The 24043-nt window shown below is 43.7% G+C and overlaps 1 protein-coding gene across 7 annotated transcripts in view; it reads left to right on the top strand.

The window, feature by feature from the left end:
• Ptpn3 (protein tyrosine phosphatase non-receptor type 3) overlaps positions 1-23021 on the top strand; it is a 110147-nt gene extending 87126 nt beyond the window's left edge. For all 7 annotated transcript variants that reach the window (XM_010639295.3, XM_010639293.3, XM_010639292.3 and 4 more), the window contains 7 exons: positions 7634-7724; positions 7995-8056; positions 9513-9659; positions 18533-18661; positions 19504-19649; positions 20363-20498; positions 22293-23021. In XM_010639295.3, coding sequence (XP_010637597.1) covers positions 7634-7724; positions 7995-8056; positions 9513-9659; positions 18533-18661; positions 19504-19649; positions 20363-20498; positions 22293-22370 — 789 coding nt within the window. In that variant the 3' untranslated portion in view covers positions 22371-23021. The remainder of the gene's footprint in view (positions 1-7633; positions 7725-7994; positions 8057-9512; positions 9660-18532; positions 18662-19503; positions 19650-20362; positions 20499-22292) is intronic.
• The last annotated feature ends 1022 nt before the right edge of the window (positions 23022-24043 follow it).

The raw sequence follows: 24043 nt of genomic DNA, 5'->3' as shown, positions 1-24043 counted from the left end.
AAAAAAAAAAAAAAAAAAAAAAAAAAAAAAAAAGTCATTTAAAGTAATAGCTGTTACTATTTAGAAATGAAGAGAGGCTCTTAAGAGTCTGGAGAGCATGGCTAGACTGTACAAGACATGGTCACATAATACTGGACTTGAAATCCTGGGCTGTCTGATTCCAGAGTCTTAGCTCATCTGGCCTCCCTGACTTCCTTCTCCAGTGCTACTGGGAGGTCGGCAGCTTGGTGGTGTTGATGAGGTGGTGTGCTCTGTGGACGGGAGCAGAAAGAAGGGGCTGGTTCCCAGCAGGTACCTGTATCACTCATTTCATGACACAACGCACCTGCCCTGGAGTAGCAGACTGTTTGTTCTGACACACTTTTCATTAAGGGAATTCCCTCTTGGCTGCTTTGTAAACAATTACAAATGCATTCCAGAAAGCATTTGGTTTCTGTTGTAATCAAGTCACATGTAATAATTAGCATTTCTAGAGCACTTTGGAATCAACCAAGTGTGTTCCACATATGTTGTCTCAGCTGAGCCAGAGTTTTTAGGACTTTTTTTTTTTTGGTCATCCTGTGGATTGGACCGAGGTCCTCTCACATACTAGGTATGTACTCTACCAGTGTGCCATCCCCCCATGCCAATATCACTCTTTTAGAAATGGAAAATATAAAGGTCAGAGAGGAAAAGGGACTCATACAGTCACAGATTAGTCAAACATTGAACCAGAATTACAGTCTGCATTAAAAAGTCTAGACAGCCTGGTGGCATATACCTGTAATCTGTACTTGGAAGACTGAGGCAAGAGGGTTGCTTGAACCCAGGAGTCTGAAACCTCCTTGGGCAATGTAGGGAGACTTGGCTAATATTCATACCTACAAATCGAGTCTGTTGGCATTAGCTCACCATTGCCAGTTGCCACCCAGCTCTTCACCCAGCCTGCAGAGCAGCCAGTTCCTCCATAGTGACAGCTGTTTGGCAGCATTTGTGATTGGCCTCAAACTCCCTAAATGCTCTACATTGTTCAACCGAGTTGTGGTGTTTCTCTTCCTCTCATATAAAGGAGCATACTTGGGTCACACTGGGTCCAAGTCCATTCCACCTCCAGGATGCTCTCCTCCTTTAAGGATTACATCAGTTCAGCCATATGTGTGTTCTTTCCAGAAACTAGCTTGTGGTTTAATCCATTCTTCACCTAAGTATTTTAGCAAAGTGAAGGATACTCATTTGGTTCAGAGTTAAAAGCTAAGTGGTGAGGCTAATCTGTCCTTAGTTGGAGAACCAGCTTCCCAGCAAACAAAAGAACCTCACATCATGCTCAGCCAATGACCCAGTGACATACAACTTTACCCTCTTGCTCACTGATAAAACCTCTTTGGAGACTTGTGGGATTTGTTTGAAAGAAGATGAAGAACTTCCCTGATGGGTGGATTAGAGCAGTAGCCAGAGAGACTGAAGTTCATGTCCCCTGCCCCTCCACTTCAGCACTGTCCATCTATTAAAACCAGAAACCATCTGCTTTCCCCTTGACCCAGTTCTTCCTTACCTGATTCCTGCATGCCATTATGGCTACTAACCATCTACTCATGTCAAGAGACTCACTGGCTCCTTGATACTTAGAGATGCATGTGGGTGGGCAAAGGTAGCAGAAAACTATGAGAGGTTTAAGTTGACACATGTCAAAATTAGTGAGGGAAATTGTGCCTACAAAAGTAGAATCCATCCCTAAAAGGAATTCATTATAAGTTTTCCAAATAGATTTTTTCTTAAGGGAGGAAAACTGTCAATACCTTGTGTCTGAAATACATGGGGCACACTGAGGCTTTTAGGTGACCCTTTAGGCAGCCTGCACATTACCAGTGCCAGGAACCCCTTTAAAGACATGCTGCCCCCACTGTATGTCTATGAAAAGGCCTGCTAGGATACTGGCCACGATGCCAGCAGAACATGCATTTGGGGCTGTGTGTTGAAAGTAGCATTGTTGAAGGACAGCATTGGTCAGCTTTCCATCACTGTGACAAAATGCCTGAGATAATCATCTTGAAAAGGGGAAGCACTTATTTCGGCTCATGGTAATTTTACTCTGTTGCTTTGGGGCCTGTGACAAGGTAGAAGCATCCAGGTAGGAGTGTGTCGTGAAGCAAAACTGCTTACTTCCTGGTGGTAAGAAGCAGAGAGAGAGGAAGTGGCCAGGATCCTAATACCCTCTCAGAATGCATGGCCCCAGTCACTTCCTTCCACAAAGTCCCCCTCCTGCAGGTTCCACCTCCACCCAGGACCCCATAGGCCTTAACACATGGCCCTTTGGGGGACATTTAAAATCTAAACCGTAGCAAAGTCCCCAAATCACCAGCAACCATTTCAGTATAGCACATCTCTGTGAAAAGATAGGTAGATGCACAAGGTGCCCTCTAAACAATGCCCCTTGTCCTCTGGCTGGGACAGCACAGAGAGAAAGGATGTCTCCATTGTGGACATGCTGCTTATGAGTGTGGCACTAGGAAAATGATTTCTTGGGGCCTTTATAAAGAATGAGTGCCGTTCAGTTTAGTTGCATAGCACTGGGTATAAAAGCCCAATCTGCCATCTCTTGTCATACTTAGTTTTGTTTTGTTTTTTGGTACCGGGGATCAAACTCAGGTCCTTGTGCTTGTGAAGCAGGTGGCAGAAACACTGAGCTAAATCCCCAGCCCTCATCTCTTGTCATACTTTGTTCACATGGTTTGCACCTGTTTTTACAAGTAGTAGATGATACAGTCCTTCCCTCCATGGTATGTTTTAATTGTGCACCTCCTATGTGACAGGCACAGTGGTAGCCTAGCAGTTTGTAGCAGTGAATAAAATAAACAAGATCCTCACCTTTGTGATGATAACAGTGGATGACAGAGGGAGTAAGCAGTCAAGAGCTGTCGTCAGAGTCACTGCCCTGAGCTGGATGAAGTGATGCATGCCCTTAATCCCAGCACCTGGGAGGGTGAGGCAGGAAGATCACAATTTTGAGCCCAATGTGGGCAACTTGGTGACATAGGGAAACCCTGTCTCAAAAAAAAAAAAAAAAAGAATTGAAGTGCCAGGGATACGGTCAATATGAAGGCCCTGGGTTCAATTCCCATTACCAAAAAAAAGCTGACCCTGGTTATTGGTGAGGGTGTGAAAGAGATTTGTTTTACCTGCCTTACCCATGGTTCCCTCAAACCCCCACCCCTGGGTCTTTTCCTCCTTCCTGAGTTTTCAGCCTTGGAGGTGCTAGGGAGTGCTTGTTTTGCTGTGTCAGGCCTTGCCAGCAGCCTCTGATAGAACTGGTTGTTACTCTGAAACCCTTGTGCAAGGAGTGTGATGACTAGATTTCACAGCTTTGGCTGAGGGAAAAGAGTGAGGACGAAAGAAACATTTGAACTCAAAAGCCGTGGCTTCCGATCTGTCCCACTGTGCTGTGCTGCAGAGCAACAGCTCTTATACCTCAGTTTTTATCTTCAGAGGCCAGAGCTGGAGATATTGATGCTGTAATTTAAATACCGCTGTTCCTTAGCAACCCCTCTTAGCCATGCTTTTCATAATTTACCCTTAGTTTCAGAGCTTCTTAGAATGACACTCTGGTAGGATCAGACCAATGCATTTTAGCACATAAAAGTGAATAGTTTTTCATAAGACTAAGTGGCTTTATAATCCTTCATCTCTGACCCTGCCTTGCAGCCCCCCAGCTGCTCCCGTTATAGGACAGGGTTTAGGGGAATCTGTGACCAAGAGCTGTTGTCTGCCTCACACACCTGCAGCCTGGGAATCATTAAGCAAATTGTATTTTTCTAGTGAATATTTCCTTTAAGAGCCTTGTGTCAAACTCTGGCCAATATCATCCAGCCTTGGCTCATTCTCCTCCATCCCCGACCCTTCCAAGGTGTACCGGTTTCCAACACACCCCTTTCCATTCTGTCACCCTCACATCTGAGCAGGTTTTTGCCCTGCCAGCACAGTAGCCCACAGAGTCTGGGAAGAGTGGTTGCTGTTAAGGAACTGGAAAGCCAGCTTTTTAACACTTCAGAGACAAAATGTTTAAATCCAGTGCCCACACATTGCTTCGGTTCTGCTCAACATTAACCCTTGCAGAGTAGATACAAACATGAGTATCAAAGGTTGTCAAACTTTCTAAAAACTAAAAAATCTTAACTTAGATGTGTTCACCCAGCTTTCCCTGAAATGTTTGTATTTTATAATTTTTAAATGCATTTATTCTGTGGTATTCCTTTTTCTCACTTGTTACTTGAATTTTAAAAAGTCATTGTCACAATTCAAATAATTCAGAAGTAACCAAAATTAAAGTAATAGTCTCCTGACCTCTATCCTGTTCAATTTCTTCTTCTTGGTTATAATTTACAAATAATTTGCCTTATCTCCTTCCATACTTTTTCAGTACTCGTGCAAATACATTTTGTACACATAACACACACAAGTGCGTGCATACACAGAGGATAAAGCATATGTACGTTATACACACTACACGTGCTGCTGGGATCAGCGTTGTATATATTATTTGATAAATACAGTATTCACTTCAGAGTAGCTGAATGGATATTCTTATAAATCTGTTTTTACTCTTTTTTATTATTTGCACAGAATTTGGTAGTATGACTACCATAATTATGTCAACACTTTTCCTTGTTGGGGAATGCTCAGGCTGTATCTGTTTTTCTGCAAATAAATATTTTGCTATAGATAAACTTTTCTGACTTGATTCATTATGTGTTTCTGTTGGATGAAACCCAGAGAGGGCACATTTAAAATTTTTGCACAGTGACATAGTAAATTTTTAAAATACTGTATAATGTTATCAACAGATCATTACTACTGAGATTTAAATTTTTATGCTAATTAAAACTTTTTGCTAGATCTACACTTGTCTGATAGACCTGAAGTTGATTGCGCTTACACCTTTGTTATTTAAAAAATATATATATATATCTTCTTCCATGATAGATTTATAAGTTACAGTCACTTAATTGGATTGCACCTCCATGCATTTAGGACTAAAATGCCATTTAGATAAGTGCGGTTGGCTCAGATGTCCTCATTCTGCCAGAGTCAAATCAAAACCTCCATTAAATCATACATTTACTTCTAGAATGAAGTCGGGGTCCTTTAAGGCCTACAGATGTTTCTAAAGTTGCTCAGCAAATTGTTAGGAACTGAAACTGTACATGAGATCAATACCTGAGCTCTTGGAGAGGATGAAAGTTCAAAACATTCAGTAAATATAAATGATACAGTACCATTAAACCAGACATGGTGGTACATGCCTGTAATTCTAGCTCTCTTGGAAGTTGAGGCAGAAGGTTCACAAAGTTGAGCCCAGCGTGCACAACTCAGCACAATGTTGGCAAACCTGTGGCGCGCTTGTTATTGTGTTTTTCTTTTAAGACAAAAGATGTTAGTGTAGAGTTGTTTTTTCTAAATTAAAACCTCATTATGCAGGTTTAATTGCAGTGATGGCACTTTGCAATAAGTAGTGGGTTTTGGGTTGCATTTTGGCACTTGGTCTCTAAAAGGTTGGCCGTCACTGACTTAGCAACTTAGGCCCGGTCTCAAAATAAAAAACAAGGGCTGGGGATATAGCTCAGTGCATAGGCCCTGGGTTCAATCGCCAGTACCCACAAAAAAAGATACAGCACTATTATTGACCCCCAAGCTCCTGGTTAATTCTCTTATAGTGAGTCTTGTGCAGTTTGTTTAATAAGAAAAGCAACTAACAGAAGTGAGTTTACAAAACAATGCAATTTGCAAAAACACAGGGGTGCAGTGGGGATAATGTCCAACCTCCTGTTCAAAACACAGAGACCTCATAGTTGAGGATACTGGCCATAACCATCCTTCTATATCCTTGTATGGCTACTTGGTTCTTTGTAGCAAAGTCCTTGAAAAATACAGCTCCAGTGCTGTAATTCTGTTCTTAAATTTATGAATTGAAAATAGCCTAATGACAAGGTAAAGTAAAAAATTAAGATAAATTTAAATAGGTTACTGAGCCATTAAAAATGACATATATAGAGAATATCTAATGACATGGGGAAATAGACACGTCATAATCAGGGGAAAACAGGCTTCAGGATTATGGTAGTGAGCTGGACATGATTGTACTTGCCTATAATCCCAGCATTTTGAGAGACTGAGGCAGGAGGATCCCAAGTTCAAACCTAGCCTGGGCAAGTTAGTGGCTTAGTAGGAAATTGTCTGGAAATTAAAAAAGTGGCTGGGGATGTAGCTCAGTGAAAAGGCCCTGAATTTGATCCTGAGAACCACCACTAGTGGCCCCCTTTCCCTGCCCCAGAAAGGTGGAGGGAGATGGTAGTGTTTCCCAGGACACATGTGAGATGCTGAAGTCCTATGTGGCCAGATTAGCTTGAAAATTACTTAGCTGAACACACAAGTTTGTGTATTGTAGGACTTACCTTGTTGGAGATTCACAGAACATAAGGTAAATATTTGCCACATTTCGTTGACTTTGAAACATTTTTTTAAAGTTTATTACTACCTTTTAAGGCACTCACTTTCCATTGAATGTAGGATAAAAAATGCCAATACATAGTTCAGTCTCAGTTTTTGTTTTTAAAAAATACACATGTATTATATGTGTACATATATACTTATACTTTTGTATTCATGAATGTATAGAAAAGTTGGGAAAATACATGAAAAGGTCCCATCAGAGTTGTGAAATCACTTATAATTTTTTTCTGTATAGCTAGTCTGAATTTGCCAAATTTTCTGCAAAAGAGAAAATATTCCAAAATTGAAAAAAAAAAAGTTGTTTTTAAATTCTCGGCTTATAAAAAAACACTGGTGAAAGGGGGCTTAGCTCTAGTTGTCAAACTGGAAGAAACAGCTTTACAAAAAAAACAAAACAAAGCCTTGGCAGCAGATCTGAGTTCATCCTCTTGCCTGTGATCTTGGGCAAAGCATTTAACTTTGGGCTGTCACTTGCAAAATAAGAATATAGTAATACCTCCCACACCGCTGTGGGGAAAATCCTGGCAGAGGCTGTGACATGTGCTCATAGATATTCAAAGATTGTTTGTTTCAGTTTTTTTCTCTAGTGATTGCATATATAGGGAAACATCTCTTTAAATGAAGTTTGCTGTGTCGGGATAAATGTTTTTACTGTAGAAATACACTTCTGAAGTGTTGAATGAAATGCTCTTACTCTTGAGCAGAGGATGTGGTCACTGCTTCACATCAGAGGGAAGTGGGATTTTCAGACTAATTTAGATAGATAGATGATTTCCATTTAATTTTGAGACAATTCTTTTTCCTCTCCAGTTGCTTTTAGCATTTGTCAAATAATTTTCATAAAGATAAGGTTTTACTTACCAGGATCCATTATCTATGACTCACCCCTGTCTTTGGCTTTTTTCTCCCTCAAAATCCTCAAATTAAAAAAAAATTTTTTTTATTAAAGAATTTAGTTTTTTTTCTCCTAGAATTGTAGGATTTCTTATTGGTAAGGTTGTGTCTTTTAATATGTAACATGTAATTACTTTAAAATGTTAAGATTTTGGTGCCATGCATGGTAAGCTTTACTGTTAAAAGTATTTCTTTGTGCTTCCTTCACAGCTGTTTTCTGCAGTTATTTTGTTTTGTTTCTCTGTTTGTCATACAGCAGCTCTACAGAAAGAAGCCAGGTTTGGCCATCACCTTTGCAAAGCTGCCACAAAATTTGGACAAAAACCGGTATAAAGATGTGCTGCCTTGTGAGTATCTAGCATGAATGCCCATCCCTCCTGCGCTGAGATAATGTTTCCCTTTTTAAAACAGATTGCCTGGTATTCTGGAACGATTTTCAGTGTGTCTGTAAACACCGCCGTCTTTGCTGCAGCCATTTCAGACTCTGAACAGTTGGGGAATAGTGTTTATGCTAATGAGGCAAGAGCTGCAGATGGGGATGGGAACTGAACCCTTGTTTACTTGGTGTGATAAAAATAACACTCAGAATGATCAGTAAATTTTCTTCTCTCCCACAGATGACACCACCCGGGTATTACTGCAGGGACATGAAGATTATATTAATGCAAGTTATGTGAATGTAAGTTAAGAGTCTGGGCAATAAGAAAAGAGCAAGTTCATCATTGTAAGGAGGGTCTGAACAGCCAGTGGGTGCTTTGGAACTGACAAAGTACTCTCCTGTTCACTTGCACATTTCAGCTAGACAGCCATGTGAGGGAAGGAAAGTAGTCAGTATTACAGAGGAGAAAATTAAGGTTCAGAGAGAGTGAAGAATTTGAAAAGCCACAAAGCTAAGAGCAGATGGGACTGAAAATGTATTCTGTGTTTCTGATTCTGTTGTCCACATGCTTCTGGACTGGGCTGCTACCATTAAGGTGTTTGGTTTTGCCAGTGGTGTGTTGTTAACTTTGTGGTTTTTCCCATGTTATTAATGTCAGCCTACCTAAAAAATAAGAAAAATAAAACCTCCACTGTATGTATAACTCCGCCCCCCCCCAAAAAAAAAGAAAGAAAAAGGAAAAGGCTCACGTATTGTATGAAAAGAATTCTTTTTTTGTTCCCCTCTAAAGATGCCTATTGGCCGGGCGTGGTGGTGCACGCCTGTAATCCCAGCACTCGGGAGGCTGAGGCAGGAGGATGGCTGTGAGTTCGAGACCAGCCTGAACTACTTAGTGAGTTCCAGGTCAGTCTCAACTACATAGTGAGACCCTGTCTCAAAAAACAACAACAAAAAAAACCAAATAAAAATGCCTATTGGACAACTCACTTGGCCTCCGTGAATTTCAGTTTCATCTAAACATCAGGGTCAGCAAACTTGTTCTGTAGAGGGTCATATAGTAAATATTTGTTTTTACATTTAAAATATACCCATTTCAAAATGTTGAAAGCTATTCTTTTACAAAAGGATTCAGTCCAGAAGGGAAAAGGTAGAAATGGAACAGAATAAGAGAAATGTTCATTTTAAAACATTACAGCATTTGATGTCAAGATTAACCAACTTAATGATACAATCATTAAATGCCATGCAGAAAGTAAAGTGTGTCTAAAGTTAGTATAATCCTGTATTTATGCTTTACATAAAATAGTCCCTAATTTCATGGCATGCAAATATGTCCCCAAAAACTGTTTAAAAAGCAAATAAATGTAAGTTAACAGATTTTGATAGAAAAAAACTGCATAGGAAAGGATGAGGTGGGGATCTCTGTGTATTGCTGAAAATACAGGTAACTGATATTGGATATATTTAGGACAGAGCAATCAAAATCTTTTAAACTCTGCCATCTTGAAGGGACATTTCTGTGTTTTTCCTACCAAGTAGCATACAAGTTAATCTTAAAGATCCTAATGCTGGCATTGTCAGATCTTTTGCAAGCATTTTTAGAAATAACTTTTTCTTTGATTTTTTTTCTCATTCACTATAAATTGATAAATATTTTTCTGATGTGATGTCAATTAGCAAGAACCATTTTTAAATGCAGACCCCTGTCCACTTTGAGGCAGCCATAGATTCTAATACTTTACCAATCTCTTGCCAGATGGAAATTCCTGCTGCTAACCTTGTGAACATATATATTGCCACTCAGGGACCCCTGCCACATACCTGTGCACAATTTTGGCAAGTCGTTTGGGATCACAAGTTGTCACTGATTGTCATGTTGACAACTCTCACAGAGCGAGGGCGGGTAAGTGGTTTGATTTCCAATTCAAATATATGCAGTATGATACTGTGCTGTATGGAACATGAATCCCAGGGCTAGAATGGGTGTATTGGTTCAGCCCCAGTGTGACCCATAAATTTCCTGTTTGAAGCCACCAAATGGAGAACTCCTAAAACAGGAAGCTTAGTCCTCCTCCTGTCCACCTCAGGCATTATAACAAGCTAGGCAGAAGTTTCCTCTTGCCTCATTCTCCCTGCTACAGAACCATATGTTGATTGTGCCTTCACCCACCCAAGACAAGCACTGGAGGAGAAAGAGCAATGTGTACTATAAAAATAGTGGCTGTAAAAAGTAAGACGAATTCCACTGTACCATTTTCCACAGAAACAGATCACTGTTTACATAAGGCAGTGTGCAAGGGGTACTTTTGTCATGAATTTCCTATGTTCTAGATACATCTGCATGTCTTCATTATGAAGTCTGTATTCAGAAACACATGCCAAAGTCAGTTGTTATTTTGAACCACCTAATTTGAGTGATCGGCGTGCCGCTTTCTCTGAAGTGTCCTCCTCAGTATATAGTTCAGAATGCCAGAATAATCCATGTGGAAGTTGAGAGTACACAGGAATTGAAATGGGTAATACTTTGGAAAACAGTCTACTACTTTCTTACCTGAAGCAATAAATAAGATTTCCTACTAATTAATTATAAAGATTCTCATGGGTTGCAAGGAGCATTTACATGTGTTGTCCCAGTCAGTCAGCTCGCCACCTCTGCTAAATACTTCGAGTCTATCCTATGAGTGCTCAGCTCTAGCTTTTTACAAATTTCTGCTCATAATGCATGTGTCACTTTTAACTTCCACCCATTTGGTTGTGCAACAGAGAAAACACAGAGTAAATTCCTCTCTACTCTATGTGATGCCCCTTCAGATATCTGAAAATGACCTTGGACTTTCATTAAGATCATCATCAGCAGAGAGCATGTGGACTTTGTCTTAATTTTGTCATCGAGCCAGTTTCTTCCCTTCAGCACTTAACACTGGTCATCTTTTTCATTGCTGGAGCACAATACCCAGCACTCACAAATTAAAGAGGTATTTAATTTAGCTCATGGTTTGGGGGAATTGATTCCATCATTAACTGGCTCCAAAATAGCATATCATGGCAGACAGAGAAACGATGCTTATTTCATGGTGGCTAGGGAACAGAGCAAGGAAACAGTTACAGAGAAGAATGGGTGAGGGACCATGAATAGTACTCAAGACCATGACTTACCCATAAATACCCAGGAGCACTCTTTACTAATCTGCGAGGCATCTCTTAACCCAGTGAAGTTGGCATATCAGGATTAACAGTCATAATTCACTCTTTGTCAATTTCACACCCAAACACATCTTCTTAAACCATACTTAATCTCAAAGTGAAGACAATAGCAAGTTTATAATTCCACCTAATATAACTATCCCCCATACAACCAGAAGCACAATAGTCTGGTTAGTCTATTATCTCAACAGTTCCAGCATTTTTCAAAAGTCCAAGTCTCTTCTGAGACTTAAGGCAACCTTTAAGCTCTGAACCTCTGTGAAAATCAAAAACAAGTTATATAACCCCAAGGTTCAGTAGTGTAGCGCAACAATGGTGAACCTTTTAGAGACCAAGTGCATGAACTGTAATTAACACCCACTTATTTATTTCAGTGTGCCAACACTGCAATTAAACCTAATTATTAGGATTTTAGTTTAGAAAAAATTATGTTAACATTTTCTGTCATATAAAGAAAAACGCAATAATATGCATGCCATAGGTTCACTGCCACTGGCATAGGATAAACATTCCCATTCCACAAGGTAAGGGATAGGGGGACAGAAAAGAATCATACCAAAACCCAGCAGGATAAACATTAAGTCTGTACCTTCATATCTGGCATCTGAGGCACATGGTGATAAGGTGTGAGCTCTAGAAGGCTGTGATAGCACCCTCCCCTTACAACCTTGCTTGTTGAAGCCCCTGTGACCTCTCTCTTGGCTCTACTTTCAGACCACAGCTTCCCTCATCAGACATTCCACATACCTGCTGTCACTAATTTCCTGAGGTCTCCACTGCACTTGGCTTCATTCTTACCTCTTCACTCACTGCCCTCTCAGGGCTCCCTCCCTGGCCTTCCAGGCCTTCCCCTGAAATCTGGGTAGTTTCCCTCCTAACCTTACAACTCGCAGTCTGCATGTCCATGAAACCAACTTCACGTGGACAAACACCAAGATTGGCTGCCAGTTCAAGCAGTAGCTGGCCCCTTTGGATCATGGCTGCAGCAGCCTCTGAGTTCCTGGATGACTGAATACAGTGAAATGAATCCCAGGGAACCAGTTCCCTAGGAGGCTCTCGTCAAGCAGACATTCCAGGCAGGGACTGTCTTCTCAAAGGAAAGGTTTAACTTTTGCACCCTTGACTTTGTGATAGCTGGTATATTACTGATTACTGAGGTGCCTCCAAGTCATTTCTTGTCCCAGTACGAAGTTCTTTCTTTTTAATGATGCTAATCTCTTTGTAAGTCACACCTCCATTAACCCCAACTTTATACATGGTTCTTTCTGGGCCAAAACTTATATTTTTCAAAATTTTTTTGCTCGGCCTTTTGCCTACAATGCTCATTATAAATCTGGCTAAAAGCAGCCAGCAGTGCGCATGCCACAGCCTGAATGTTGGACTGTGTTAAAATTTCCTTTGCAGATTTTCAAACCACCCTTAATTACAGTCTCTTGTAAAGTCTCAGGACATGAACAGAATGCAGACAAATTTCATGCTAGAGTGTGACAACGCATAACCTGTAATCCAACTGCCAATGAGTCCTTGTTTTCAACAGCAATCTCCTGACCCTGGTCTTTACTATCATCATTCTAGTCTTTTGAGCTCTGGCTAGAATCATCCACCCATCAAGCTTTTAAGCCATTTGAAGGCTTTTCTAAGCCACGTCGCCAAACCTTTCCAAATTTCCACAAACCAGTTCCAAAGGCTTCTAAACTACATAGTAAGGTACAGTCACAGCAACATTCCTACTCCTAGTACCACTTTCCTGTATTAGTCAGCTTTCCTGTTGCTGGACACGGTACCTGATACCTAAATTTAAAGAAAAGGTTTAATTTGGTTCAGTTTCTTTCCATGGTCAGCTGGCTCCAAGTCAGAAACTTGGGGCAGAGGGTGAAGCAAAGCAAAGCTGCTTAGTTCATGGCAACCAGGAAGCAGAAGAGGGGAACAGTGCCAGAGCAAAGGGTTGAGGGACCAGACATAGACCCCAGAGTGGCACCACTGTGACCCACCCAGACATACCTAGAAGTATGCTCCAGCAATGCCCAAGGGCTATCCCTAAGCCAGTCAAGTTGAAACTACCCCTAATCGCCACAGCTTTAATGCCTTGATGCTTGGAACCTTAATTCAGCACTCTGGAGCCAGACTACATTGAACGCATGGTTCCAAGTGGCTTTTCTCACCTTTGGCTCTCCTGAATGTGCAGTGAAATGGTAACAGTACCTACTTCAAAGGATTGGTGAATACTCAGACAGTACACATAAAGGGCTTAGAGAACTGTTTGTCTTACATGACCGACAGATACTGCTGCAGCGCTCTTATCATCATTGATTGAACTCAATCCAGTTCTTGCCTTTAGGAAGCTCTTTAGGGCTTCCTTATTTAATGATATTAACTCACTCCTAGCTTTGTGTCACTCAAAAACTTGGTCAGAATTTCTTCTTATCATTTAAATTACTGATAGAAAAGTATAAAGTTCTCAGGAGGCAGGAGCAACTCCTCCTGAATGCTGTTAATCCTGACAGCTCTATTCTTGTCTCCTGTTTCTCTCTTCTCTACGCAGTTACCATGAGAGCCTGTCTGAGGCTCAGCTAAAATCACTGCAACAGCTCTGACATCACCTGATCTCTTTGTTTCAAAGTCTCATTTTTATCTATTTTGGTTTTAGTTATGTTTTTAAATTTTGTTTTTATAAGAAATTAACATGGACCTTTTTTGAATGTAGGGAACCCTCACTAGCTCACAGCACTGTCCTCCCTAGTTTTCTAAATGGCAGCCATCTGAATCTGTGTGTGGAGGATAAGAAGATACCCTAAAACCATGCTGAGTTCAAATTCTGTCTCTTCTGCTTCTACCTGTATGGCTTTTGAACTATATAAAATGGTATAAAAAATACCACCTATCTTATGGAGTTGTAGCAAAATTGAGTGAGTTTGTGTAGGTAGCCTCTTGGAAGAATGCTTGACATACATTAAATATACAAACATTAGCCAGAACAGCAGTAGTAATTTCAGTTCCACCTTAATGACCATTACTAGAACTGCAGTCTTAATATTTTTCTTTAAATTGACTTACCATTTTTTGATATAATAAATTTCCTTTGAAACATATTTCTTAAATGGAAGTTGGTATCCTTTGCTAGAAATAAAATGTGTAAAAATATAAAGACTACAAAACAATATTACTAAATTCTGAAAAACCTTGTCTTCCAGACTCATCTTGAACTCTGTACTTTCTCACTCTCTATCTCTATCATAAAAATAAAAGTAAAGTATTAGGGAAGTAATATTAAAGTGGTGCTAAACACATGGAGACTCTCCATGCACAATCTGAAATACTACCTGAAACAAAAATCACTTTCCCACCGTGCGTCTCCTAATGTGCTGCCAGCATCCCACCTTTGGCATCCCACACTGCTACTTTGGGTAGTAGACAGAGAGCCTTTGGCCGTGTCATTTCATGTTGTGCCTGCCTTCATTTGGTCCTTTGTTCTGTTTCTTTGGTTGCTGATACTCCAGATTTCCTAGGGAGCAGTTTATGGAGGTACCACCCTGCTCTCTCACAAGGCCTTTTAGTTCATAGTGGGACTCCTTAGAGCCAGCACCTGAACCTATTCAGGCAGCTCCACGCTGTCACAGGCTGCTGATCTGTGTCAAGCTTTTCTTTTCCATTTCCAGCTGGACAGTCATTCTTCCGAGAGAAAAGGGGGCTCCCCACAGGAACAGTTTGGTGACAGATGATCCACCTTGGATAGCAGCCCCTTCCTTCCCTTGCCCCACTTGTTCCAGATCAGGAGAAAAGACCCTGTCTGCTCTGCCTGCTCTTCCAGGTCCTGCCCCTCCTGCTCCGTGATTTGCTGTCTCTCTCTCTTGTTGGTGTCTGCCCTGAACCTGAGCTCATCAGAGGTCCCCATACGACCTGGCACTGTTTTTGTTCCTTGTCCTTTCTCCCCGGTTGAACCCATGTGCAGCTTTGTGAGTATTCTGTCAGAGAGACTCCCACCTCCCATGAGGCCTCCCATTCCCTTTTCCCTGTAGCAGCTCTGGCCCTGAGTACTTGCTGCCTTGTTTGTCAATTGTTAGAAACTGATCTTCCGAACTCCAGGGTATGGGTTTCCCTGTTCCTATTGCAAACTGCCAGCTGACTGGACCCCTCTGTTCTGTCTCCTCTTCATCACACCCCTACTTCTTTCGTGGTCTGTCGTTCCGGGCAGCGGCTTTGCCCCTCTCCTTTTCTGAGAGATGAAATCTCCAGCTCATCCGGTTTGTTTTCTCCTATGCTGCCCCTCTGCTAGAGGGGACTCCTGGTGGGTGTGTGTTGGCCAGAGGTGTGCCCTCTCTGTTTGCTGAGGAAGGCGTCCCCAAAGCCTCGCATCAATAGGTAGTCAGATGCCCACTGCAGGGTCACTTGACTTCTCCCCTTCTTCGTTTCCATCCCAAATGGTTTTCACTGTGCTTTCCCTTGAAGCCCGGCCTCTCTTCCTAGAGGTGTCTCTTCTCAGTTGGAAAGTCATTCTTCCTCACCTTCCATTAGATGTTTCTTTTGGAGGGAAATTACTTTTTACATTTATATAAAATCCATGAATAGTATAGATAATTTTCCTTCCCGGTCTTCCAGAGGAGGCATTTGAATTCTGGAAACATTACTTGTAACTGTATAACCTTGGACCAGACTTAATCCTCAATTTCAGTATCACTAGAAAGGAGAAGGTAATGCTCATCTCTTGTTATCTTTTGAAGAGAACAGTGCACTACCCCGAGCCTGTCCACGGCTGGTGTTCTGTGTAGGGTGGTGACCCCCATCCTTTGTCCTCATCTCACTGGGCCAGAGACACATGGTTTCACCCCTCAGAGTAACAGTAAGGGGCCCGAGATGGCCATGAGAATATGCAAAGCGATGAGAAGAAGTTTGAAGTGGCACAGGGCTCTGTCAACTCTTGCGGTCTATTAATTACAGTGTGTTTGGTAAAGTGTGCTCAGGCTCACGAGGCTCCTCTGCTGAGAGCTTATTTCTCAATCAGGTTTTGTCCTGCCCTCTGGGTGGTCCAGCACATGGAGTGGGACATTGAGTCTTTCACCTCCCGACCCCAGCTCCCTTTCTTCACTTCCTGATAGGATACATCTACCCAGCCTTCAGCACATGCTCTGTCTACACAAGCACATTCTTTCCAAAGCTGCTTCAACAGTCAGCTTTCCCTTTCTGAACTCTTTGCAGAGCCACTGGATAGCTTGCAACTAGAAGGAGAACAACAATGCCCCCCCTCAGCCTGTGAATCCCCAGAGAGACAGCACTCTGAGTTCTTCTGGCAGCATATGCTGTGGTTGTGTGTGAGGGGCCCAATGCTCACAGACCAGCTGCACTGACCATTGTCCTCTCCTGCCTGCACAGCTGTGTTTTCTTACCATTTCATGTCTGCCTGGCTGCATTCAGAGCCACACGGTGCAGCTCTGACTCTACCTCTGTTCCTATACATATTACCTGACACAAGTCAACACAGTCTCTGAGCCTCAGTTTTCTCCTATGCACAACAGAGCACTTACCTCAAGGAGTTATTTTGGGCCCAGGATAAAATAAATATCCATAACACGGTCCCTCCAGTGCTTAGTATATACTATTTCTAAAATGGGGATATTGGACTTCAGTAATTCCTCCCCCATCCCACACCAGCAGCAGCTCAGTTTCCACATGCACACTGTTGTGCTCAAGATTACACAGTTGAGGACCAGGGATTGAGCCCAGTGGCTCTGCTGCCTGCTTGGCAAGCACAAGGTCCAGAGTTGGATCCCCGGTGCTCCGCACCCCCAAAAAGAAAAGATGACACAGTTAGTTAGTAGACCTGATTAGCCCGGATTGAAACTCAGTACCTTTACAGACTTCTTGTTCTTCCCCCCCCCCCCCCATGCTTTCAGATCCAAAAACCTAAAATCTAGATTTGATCAGAGGTCAAGAAGAAGTCCGGGTCCTGTCAAATTCACTGCAGAATAGGTACTCTGAGAGTGCAGGTGTTTCTAGTTCTGCCTTGTGCTGGTTGATCCCTGCAGGTACATCTTCCCCTGGTGATCCTGCAGGTGAGAGCCTGAGCAGCCCGCAGGAAGTTTTTTGCTTCCTGCGTGGATGAGGAGAGACGGATGGACACAGAGCCTGTGTTTGTAGACTCTGCCTCCAGCCCTACAGACAGCAGCCCCTTCGCGTCTGAGGAAGTTTGGGAAGTGGCTCCTAACCAAGATACTGACATTCTGTTTCAAAGAAAATTCTCAACTCAACTTCCCAGCAGCATACTTTAACTTCAGATATTCACTGAGATATTTGAAAATAAGGCTAGAAAAGCTGTTTCCAGACAAATTCCATGTGTCTGTTGGTTATACCACCTTTCCAATCTAAACAAGTGTAATTTTTACTTAAGATGGTCTAACTTTAGGCTTGGGGAATTTTTTTAAGTCACGCTTGGTAGCACATGCCTTCAGTCTCAGCTGTGTCAGGAGGATTGCTTCAGTCTAGGAGTTCGAGGCTAGCCCAGCCAACTTAAAGACACTTCTCCCCTTTTAAAAATTTTTAGTGTTAGAATTTGACTGATGAAAGAATCGTGATGGAATGGGCATCCTAGCCTTCCTTGCATTTGGCTCAGAAGTGGTCTATGAAGAAGCTGCAGGGCTTGGAGGGGGTAGAACACCAGGAGGTGGTGACATCGGTCACACTGTGGGAAAGCCACGGCCACATCGGGAGGCACTGGTGAGCTGCAGGATTAGCACTGGACTATGCCACAGCAGCTTGTGGCCTTGAAGAAATCACTCTCCTAGTCTCGTCTGCTCCACAGGGAGTCTCCACTCCAAGGAGAATTTTCTATGAAAGCATTTGAGAGCCTGGGTTATGCTGGGATATTCTTTTCAGCTTAGGAATTTCCTGATTTGAGTTTTTTTTGGGAATCTCTGCCAGTCCTTATTCAGGTTGATGTAGATCCCATTATAACAGCAGTATTGATGGCCACTGCTGACCTGACCACCACGGGGAGCTCAGCGCCACACACCCTCTCCAACCTCTGTCACCATCCGTGAGGCACGTGTGGCAGGTGTGGGCTCTTACCTTCCCAGTAAAAAGAGGTTGACTTGATTGAAGTCTGTGTCTGACAAGTTGGGGAGGAGTCCTGTCTGACACTCAAATGTGCACTTGACTTCTGTACCTGGGAGGCTGGGGGAGAGTGAGTGAGGAGGGTGAGATATGGCTTTGGGAGCAGAAGGAAGGGGACTGGGTTGTCCTGAGAGGGTAGGGGAGTGGATAGAGTTGTTGATAAGCCCAGGCCTATGTCTGAGGCCTCTGCCGCTCTCTGTCAAATGAATGCTGGAGAGGAAGTGGGGAATCTCTTGTCCTCCTCCTGCAGACTGCAGCCCAGGGCTGGTTGGCCCCTGGCAGGCTGACGAGGAAGGAGGTTCCTCTTTACCCCACACGGGAATAAGTCCAAAGCACATGGCCTTTCTCTTCCTTTTGGCTATCATGGGGTGTACATGGCCAGATGCCTGACTGATCTGCCTGTCCGTGGTTAACTGTCCCAGTGAACCCCTCCAGGGGAGGCTCATATAAATCCATGGTTTCTTACAGACCAAATGTCACCAGTACTGGCCCGATCCCCCTGATGTTATGGACCACGGCATCTTTCACATCCGGTGTCAGTCAGAGGACTGCACCATCGCCTATGTGTCCCGAGAAATGCTGGTCACAAACACTGAGGTAAGCAGTGACCTGAGGGGGAACAGTGAAGGAATAGGTAGAAAACCAGCAGCCGCCATAGTCCCAGGTGGGGCTTCCCTTCCAAGTCTGCTCTGTTTGCACCTGATGAGGGTACCAGTAAATGTACAGGACTGCCTGTCAGAGAGCCAGGCTGCTGTGCATGTTCATTGAGGGACGAAGGATGACAGAATAGGAGTGTCCATAGTCCATGCAATGAACAGTATTACGCCTGACAAAGAGGGGCCATTTTGACACATGCTACAACATGAAGGAACTTTGAGGACATTACACTAAGTGAAATGGCCAGTTACAGAAGGACAAAGACCTAGAGATCCATTTATGTGAAGGACCTAAAATAACAGATTCATACAGACAGAAAGGAAAATGGTAGTTGCCAGGGGCCCAGGGAGGAGGGAGATCAGGGAGTTACAGTGTAAAGAGTACAGGGTTTGGGTGATAAAGTTCTGGAAACAGTGGTAATGAGCACAGCATTGTGAATACACATGATGACGCCCCTGAAATTTACATCTTAAAATGGTTAAACGGTAAACATGATGTTGCATGTATCTCACCACAGTCAGAATGAAAGAGTGAGCATTTGTGGCCCAAGTAGCAAGTACCATAGGAGCACGGTGAAGAAATCACTCTGGGTACCACAGGTCAGAAATGCTGTCCTGCTAGTGGCAACCTGAGCTGTGGGGAGGACGGGGTGGATAAGAGGCCACAGTATAGCTAGGCATAGTGGGGAGAAAGCACACTGGGGACGGGGCCACCTGGCCAGCAGTATAGGGGAAGAGCCCACTGCCTGGACAGACTCACCCAAGCCACTCCACCTTCTGCAGACTGGGGAAGAACACACAGTGACACATCTACAGTACGTGGCATGGCCTGACCACGGCGTGCCTGATGACTCCTCGGACTTCCTGGAGTTTGTGAACTACGTGAGATCCCTGAGGGTGGATGGTGAGCCGGTCCTAGTTCACTGCAGGTATATACTATGACTTGGTTCGTTTTGCTTTGTTTTAATACATATGCCCCTTGGAAATGGCCTGGAGATAATTAGTAGATACCTAGCCCACCCTAAATCCAGTAGTATCATGCACTTCTACAAAGCTGTTTTATTTTAACAATTTCAAAAGACTTGGAATTTTCTGAAATAAACATTTGCGTATACCACAGAGCTGAAGAGGGCCATCTTACCCACATCTTCCCCTCTTCTTAAATCTGCTGACCTGTACACCAGATGTGAATAAGAACAGGAGGAGAGTTTGCATTTAATGGTGGCTAAATTTCTCTCCACTGGTCGTTAAGCCCCCAGCCTCAAGATCAATGAGGATGTGGTTTTTCTGCCAGTCTGAGACCACCCTAAGTGTCCGCTTTGCATTCTTTTCTGTTTTGTTTTGTCTTGTTTTGGTTTTGTGGTACTGGGGATTGAACCCAGGGCTTTCACATGAGCTACACTTCTCTTTTTTTCTTAAGTTTGAGATAGGTTCTCCCTAAATTGCCCAGGCTGAGCTTGAAGCTGCAGTCCTCCTGCCTTAGCCTCCCCTGGTGCTGGGATTACAGGCAAGCACCGCCACACCTGACTGTGCTTTGTATTCTTGAAGACCAAGGCTCCTTCTGAGTAAATGTGCTTCAACTGTACAGTGCAGAATTGCTGCTTGGACAGATCACAAGACTCTGCTTCTCTCCCTTTTCCAGTGCTGGAATAGGTCGAACTGGTGTATTGGTCACTATGGAAACAGCCATGTGCTTAATTGAGAGAAATCTTCCGGTTTGTCCATTGGATATTGTCCAGAAAATGCGAGACCAGCGTGCGATGATGGTGCAGACATCAGTGAGTAGAAAACCAATAATTAAAATAGTAGCAGTGGTCAGCACTTCCTGAGCTCTTGCACTGGGCCAGGCTTAGGGGAGGACGTTGTAGTCAGGAGACTGAGACTCTAGAGGTCTCAGTCCTTTGTCCAAGGTCCCAGAGCTTGTCAGGGGATCCACAACTCCAGAGTCCATACCTGTCTTACTCCTGAGTTTTGCTGTCCTTGGCATCTGCCACCTCTGTGGCTTATCCTGCACGCTCCCTACAACCCCCTGGCTGACTGTGCATCGTCGAGCCAGTGGCCCATCATTTGTCCATTGGAGGAAAGCAGGGTCACTGAGGCTTTCACCTCAGTGCTTCCCTCCTCTCTCCTCCTCTGGGCTCTGTCCCACCTGCTTCATGCCTGAGTACTTGGCACTGCAAGTATCCTCAAGGGGACATTTCTGGGGTTTTCCCTAGAATTTAAAGAGCTTCAATGTGGGGTAGAAAGAGTATGATTCAGGCTCTTCCATGTATTGAGTGACTTTTGGATAGTCTCTTAACCTCTCTCCAAGCCTCAGTTTCCCCATCTGTAAAATGGAGACCATCTCCCACGTTCATTCATTCATTCATTCAGCAGATAATTGTGCAAGTAGAAGAGGCTCAGCCTGCACTGGTCTGTTACAGATCTCAGCAGTGGTGCGGGAAGTTCAGGGACATCTGAGAACACATGGCAGGTGTCCAAAGCCGGCTTTGGAAAGTTGAGGAAGGCTTTCCAGAGGTCTGGCCTTTGGAGCACAATTCCTAGAGGTGGTGAGAAGGGTTAGCAAGGAATGGATGGGGACTCACAGTCTCAGCCAGCCCCGTGTCCTCACAGGCTCGTGCGCAAAGTTCAGAAGATCTCCCTACTAGACTGCATCCTTGGCTTTATGTTAGTTCATAACCAGGATAAGACACAAAAAAAGACCATTTTCTATATTTAAGAACATTCTCCTCCCTAATTTGTGGTATGAAGACTTTATTCCTAGTTAGAAAGAAAGAGTCCATCACCTTGGTAGATTTTCCTAGCTGGAGAAATTTCATCTAAATGCTGTTATTTTTCCCTGTTCACATTTGTAAAATATGTTTCTTGGGTGTTAATAATGCAGTCAGCCCTCCGTTTCTGTGGCTTCCATACCCAAGGACTCGACTAATCATAGATAAAAAAAATACAGTAATGGTTCATGAACAATTCAGTTTGCAAACAAAAACATTGTCAAAAATGTTTTTAAGCATTTGGCAAAATTTTGCTTCCGTTTGCAAACTCCACATTGGGTGACAGACTACGGCCATCTTCCCACAAACACAAAGACAGCCATCTTCCCCAAAATCATAACACAAATTAAGGTACCATTGTATTAGAAAAACTGTGTCTGTACAGAACATGTTCAAACTGTTTCCACATCATTATTCCTTAAACAATATGTTAGAACAACTATTTACATCATACTGGTCTTGTAAGTGTCTAGGGATGCTTTCAAACATACAAGAGGATGTGTAAAAGACATGAGCGTCTGTGGATTCGGCTATCTGCAGGTGGCCCTGAGAAATGGCTGTGTAAACAGTGTCCTGCGGAGCATCTTCCAGTGGCTCCCCTTGTTAAGCTAAGACCCAGACTCCTTGTCTCCCTGCAAGGTGCCCCACCCTGTGTAGGAGTTAGGAGGCCACAGACAGGTTCATAGACTTATGGCCTTCACTCTTCCCTGGCACAGGGGCTAAAAATGATGGGAAGACTCATGTGCGCATGTAACAGTGTTCCTGGAGCCCCGGACCTGACTTCCGTCTCTCCTTTTCCAGAGCCAGTACAAGTTTGTGTGTGAAGCGATTCTTCGTGTGCATGAAGAAGGCTTAGTCCAGATGCTGGATCCCAGTTAGGACAACTGTGAAGCATTCATTCCTTGTCCCACGGACACCCTTCTGATGAGAGGGGCACAAGCCTTCCTTTGGAGGCTGCAGGAGGAACCTGGAGCTGTGGGAAGGGAATGAGCATATCTTAACCCCGGCACTTTAAATTTCTATAGAAAAGGTATCGTGTACATAGGGACTGGTGTAGATACGCATGCAACTATGGCTTCCTTTAAGCCCAGAGCAAGCAGCACAAGGGATCTTATATGGGACCTGTCCCACCGCCTTCCTCCCTACACGTCACCGCCCCCGCCGGCCGCCTTTGGGCACCTGGGAAGGGATGCCTCCAGTGCTGCACACCTCCCAGCAGCCAGGTGGTGTGGCTGTGTAAGCTGCTCAGGTACTGTGTTGTGTGCCGGATGCTGATAGCTGAGCTTTCTGTGCTCTCAAGAGAGGAAGCAGAACAGCTCAGTCACCCACCGCCGCTGCACAACATAGAACACCAGGAACAGGGCTGAAGGACGACAAGCAGTGCCTCCGCGGCCCACCCACTCCTCCCGCATCTCTTCCCTGCCCCTGCCCTGATGTGTCCAGAGCAGCCTCCTCTCCCTGGCACTGGCCCTTCATCCACACCCTGCCGACCCTGAGAACGATGCTGGCCCAGGAGACCTCCAGCCAGGACTGTCCATGTGACTCCCCGTCTTAGCTTCAGAAGCAGGTGTGTCCCTTGCCTCCGCTTGCCTCTTACTGTACACTCAGACTCCAGGACCGGATCCCTGACTACTGAATCTACCACATGGATTGCTGCTACTTCGCGCTGTCACACTCGAGGCCAGAGGGTTTTCCTGAGCAGGAAGGGATGATAGCATTCAGAATCTTTGGCCCTTCTGGGAAAAGACCTGCTAGTAAGTCACCATGGGAAGCCCTGCTTCTCAAGGGTTCCCTGTGGGTGGGTGGGTGTGTGCGTGTGTGTGCGTGTGCCCTCCATGGGTGAGTGTTTCTCAGGATTCCTAACGATTCAAATTACCGTTGAGTTTATAAAGAATGAGTCTCTGTACAGAAGAACAAATGTGTGCATTCACCCTCGGGTACAATGGTCTCCATTTCATTTCAGAGGCGAGGATCAAACTGTCTGAACAGAAACACAATTCGATGTTAATTTATTCTAAGTACCCAGGATTCCGATTGTCCTAAAGAATTCTGCCTCTGTGAATACTGTGTTAAATTTTTTAAAAATTTGTGACAGGATTGTAGCAAAGTATTATTTAAGGAAAATAAATTACATAAACATTTTAATGTGGTATTTTTAAATAGTTTTTGTGTATCCAGAAAAGGAATCTAAGCCAGCTTGTTATTTATAGAACGCTTTCATATTATAGCCCACATAGATGAAGCCACTTTAATATTAGGAAACTCTGGACCGATTGAATCATTTCCTGGTTGCAAGGAGGGATAACGACCTCCAGACAGGGCCAGATTTCTAAAGGCTCTCTATCTACAGACCTAGTGTGTTTACTTGTTCACCTCCTGTCTTCCCTGCATATATCTTACTGCTAAATGGCCTGGGTAGACGGAGGCAGTGCCCAGTGTGGAACCGTATACTCTATGGCAAGAAAATAATGGAAAAGTCCAGAGCCTGAGGGCTGCGAAGACTGGGTCCCTGCTCGAACTCAACACTAAACAGCTGTCATCAAAGGCACCTA

This window comes from Fukomys damarensis, unplaced genomic scaffold (assembly GCF_012274545.1).
Source record: "Fukomys damarensis isolate Sample0158 unplaced genomic scaffold, DMR_v1.0_HiC HiC_scaffold_36, whole genome shotgun sequence".
Lineage (NCBI taxonomy): Eukaryota > Metazoa > Chordata > Mammalia > Rodentia > Bathyergidae > Fukomys > Fukomys damarensis.
The sequence above is the reverse complement of the archived record's forward strand: the minus strand, read 5'-3'. Positions and strand labels throughout refer to the sequence as shown.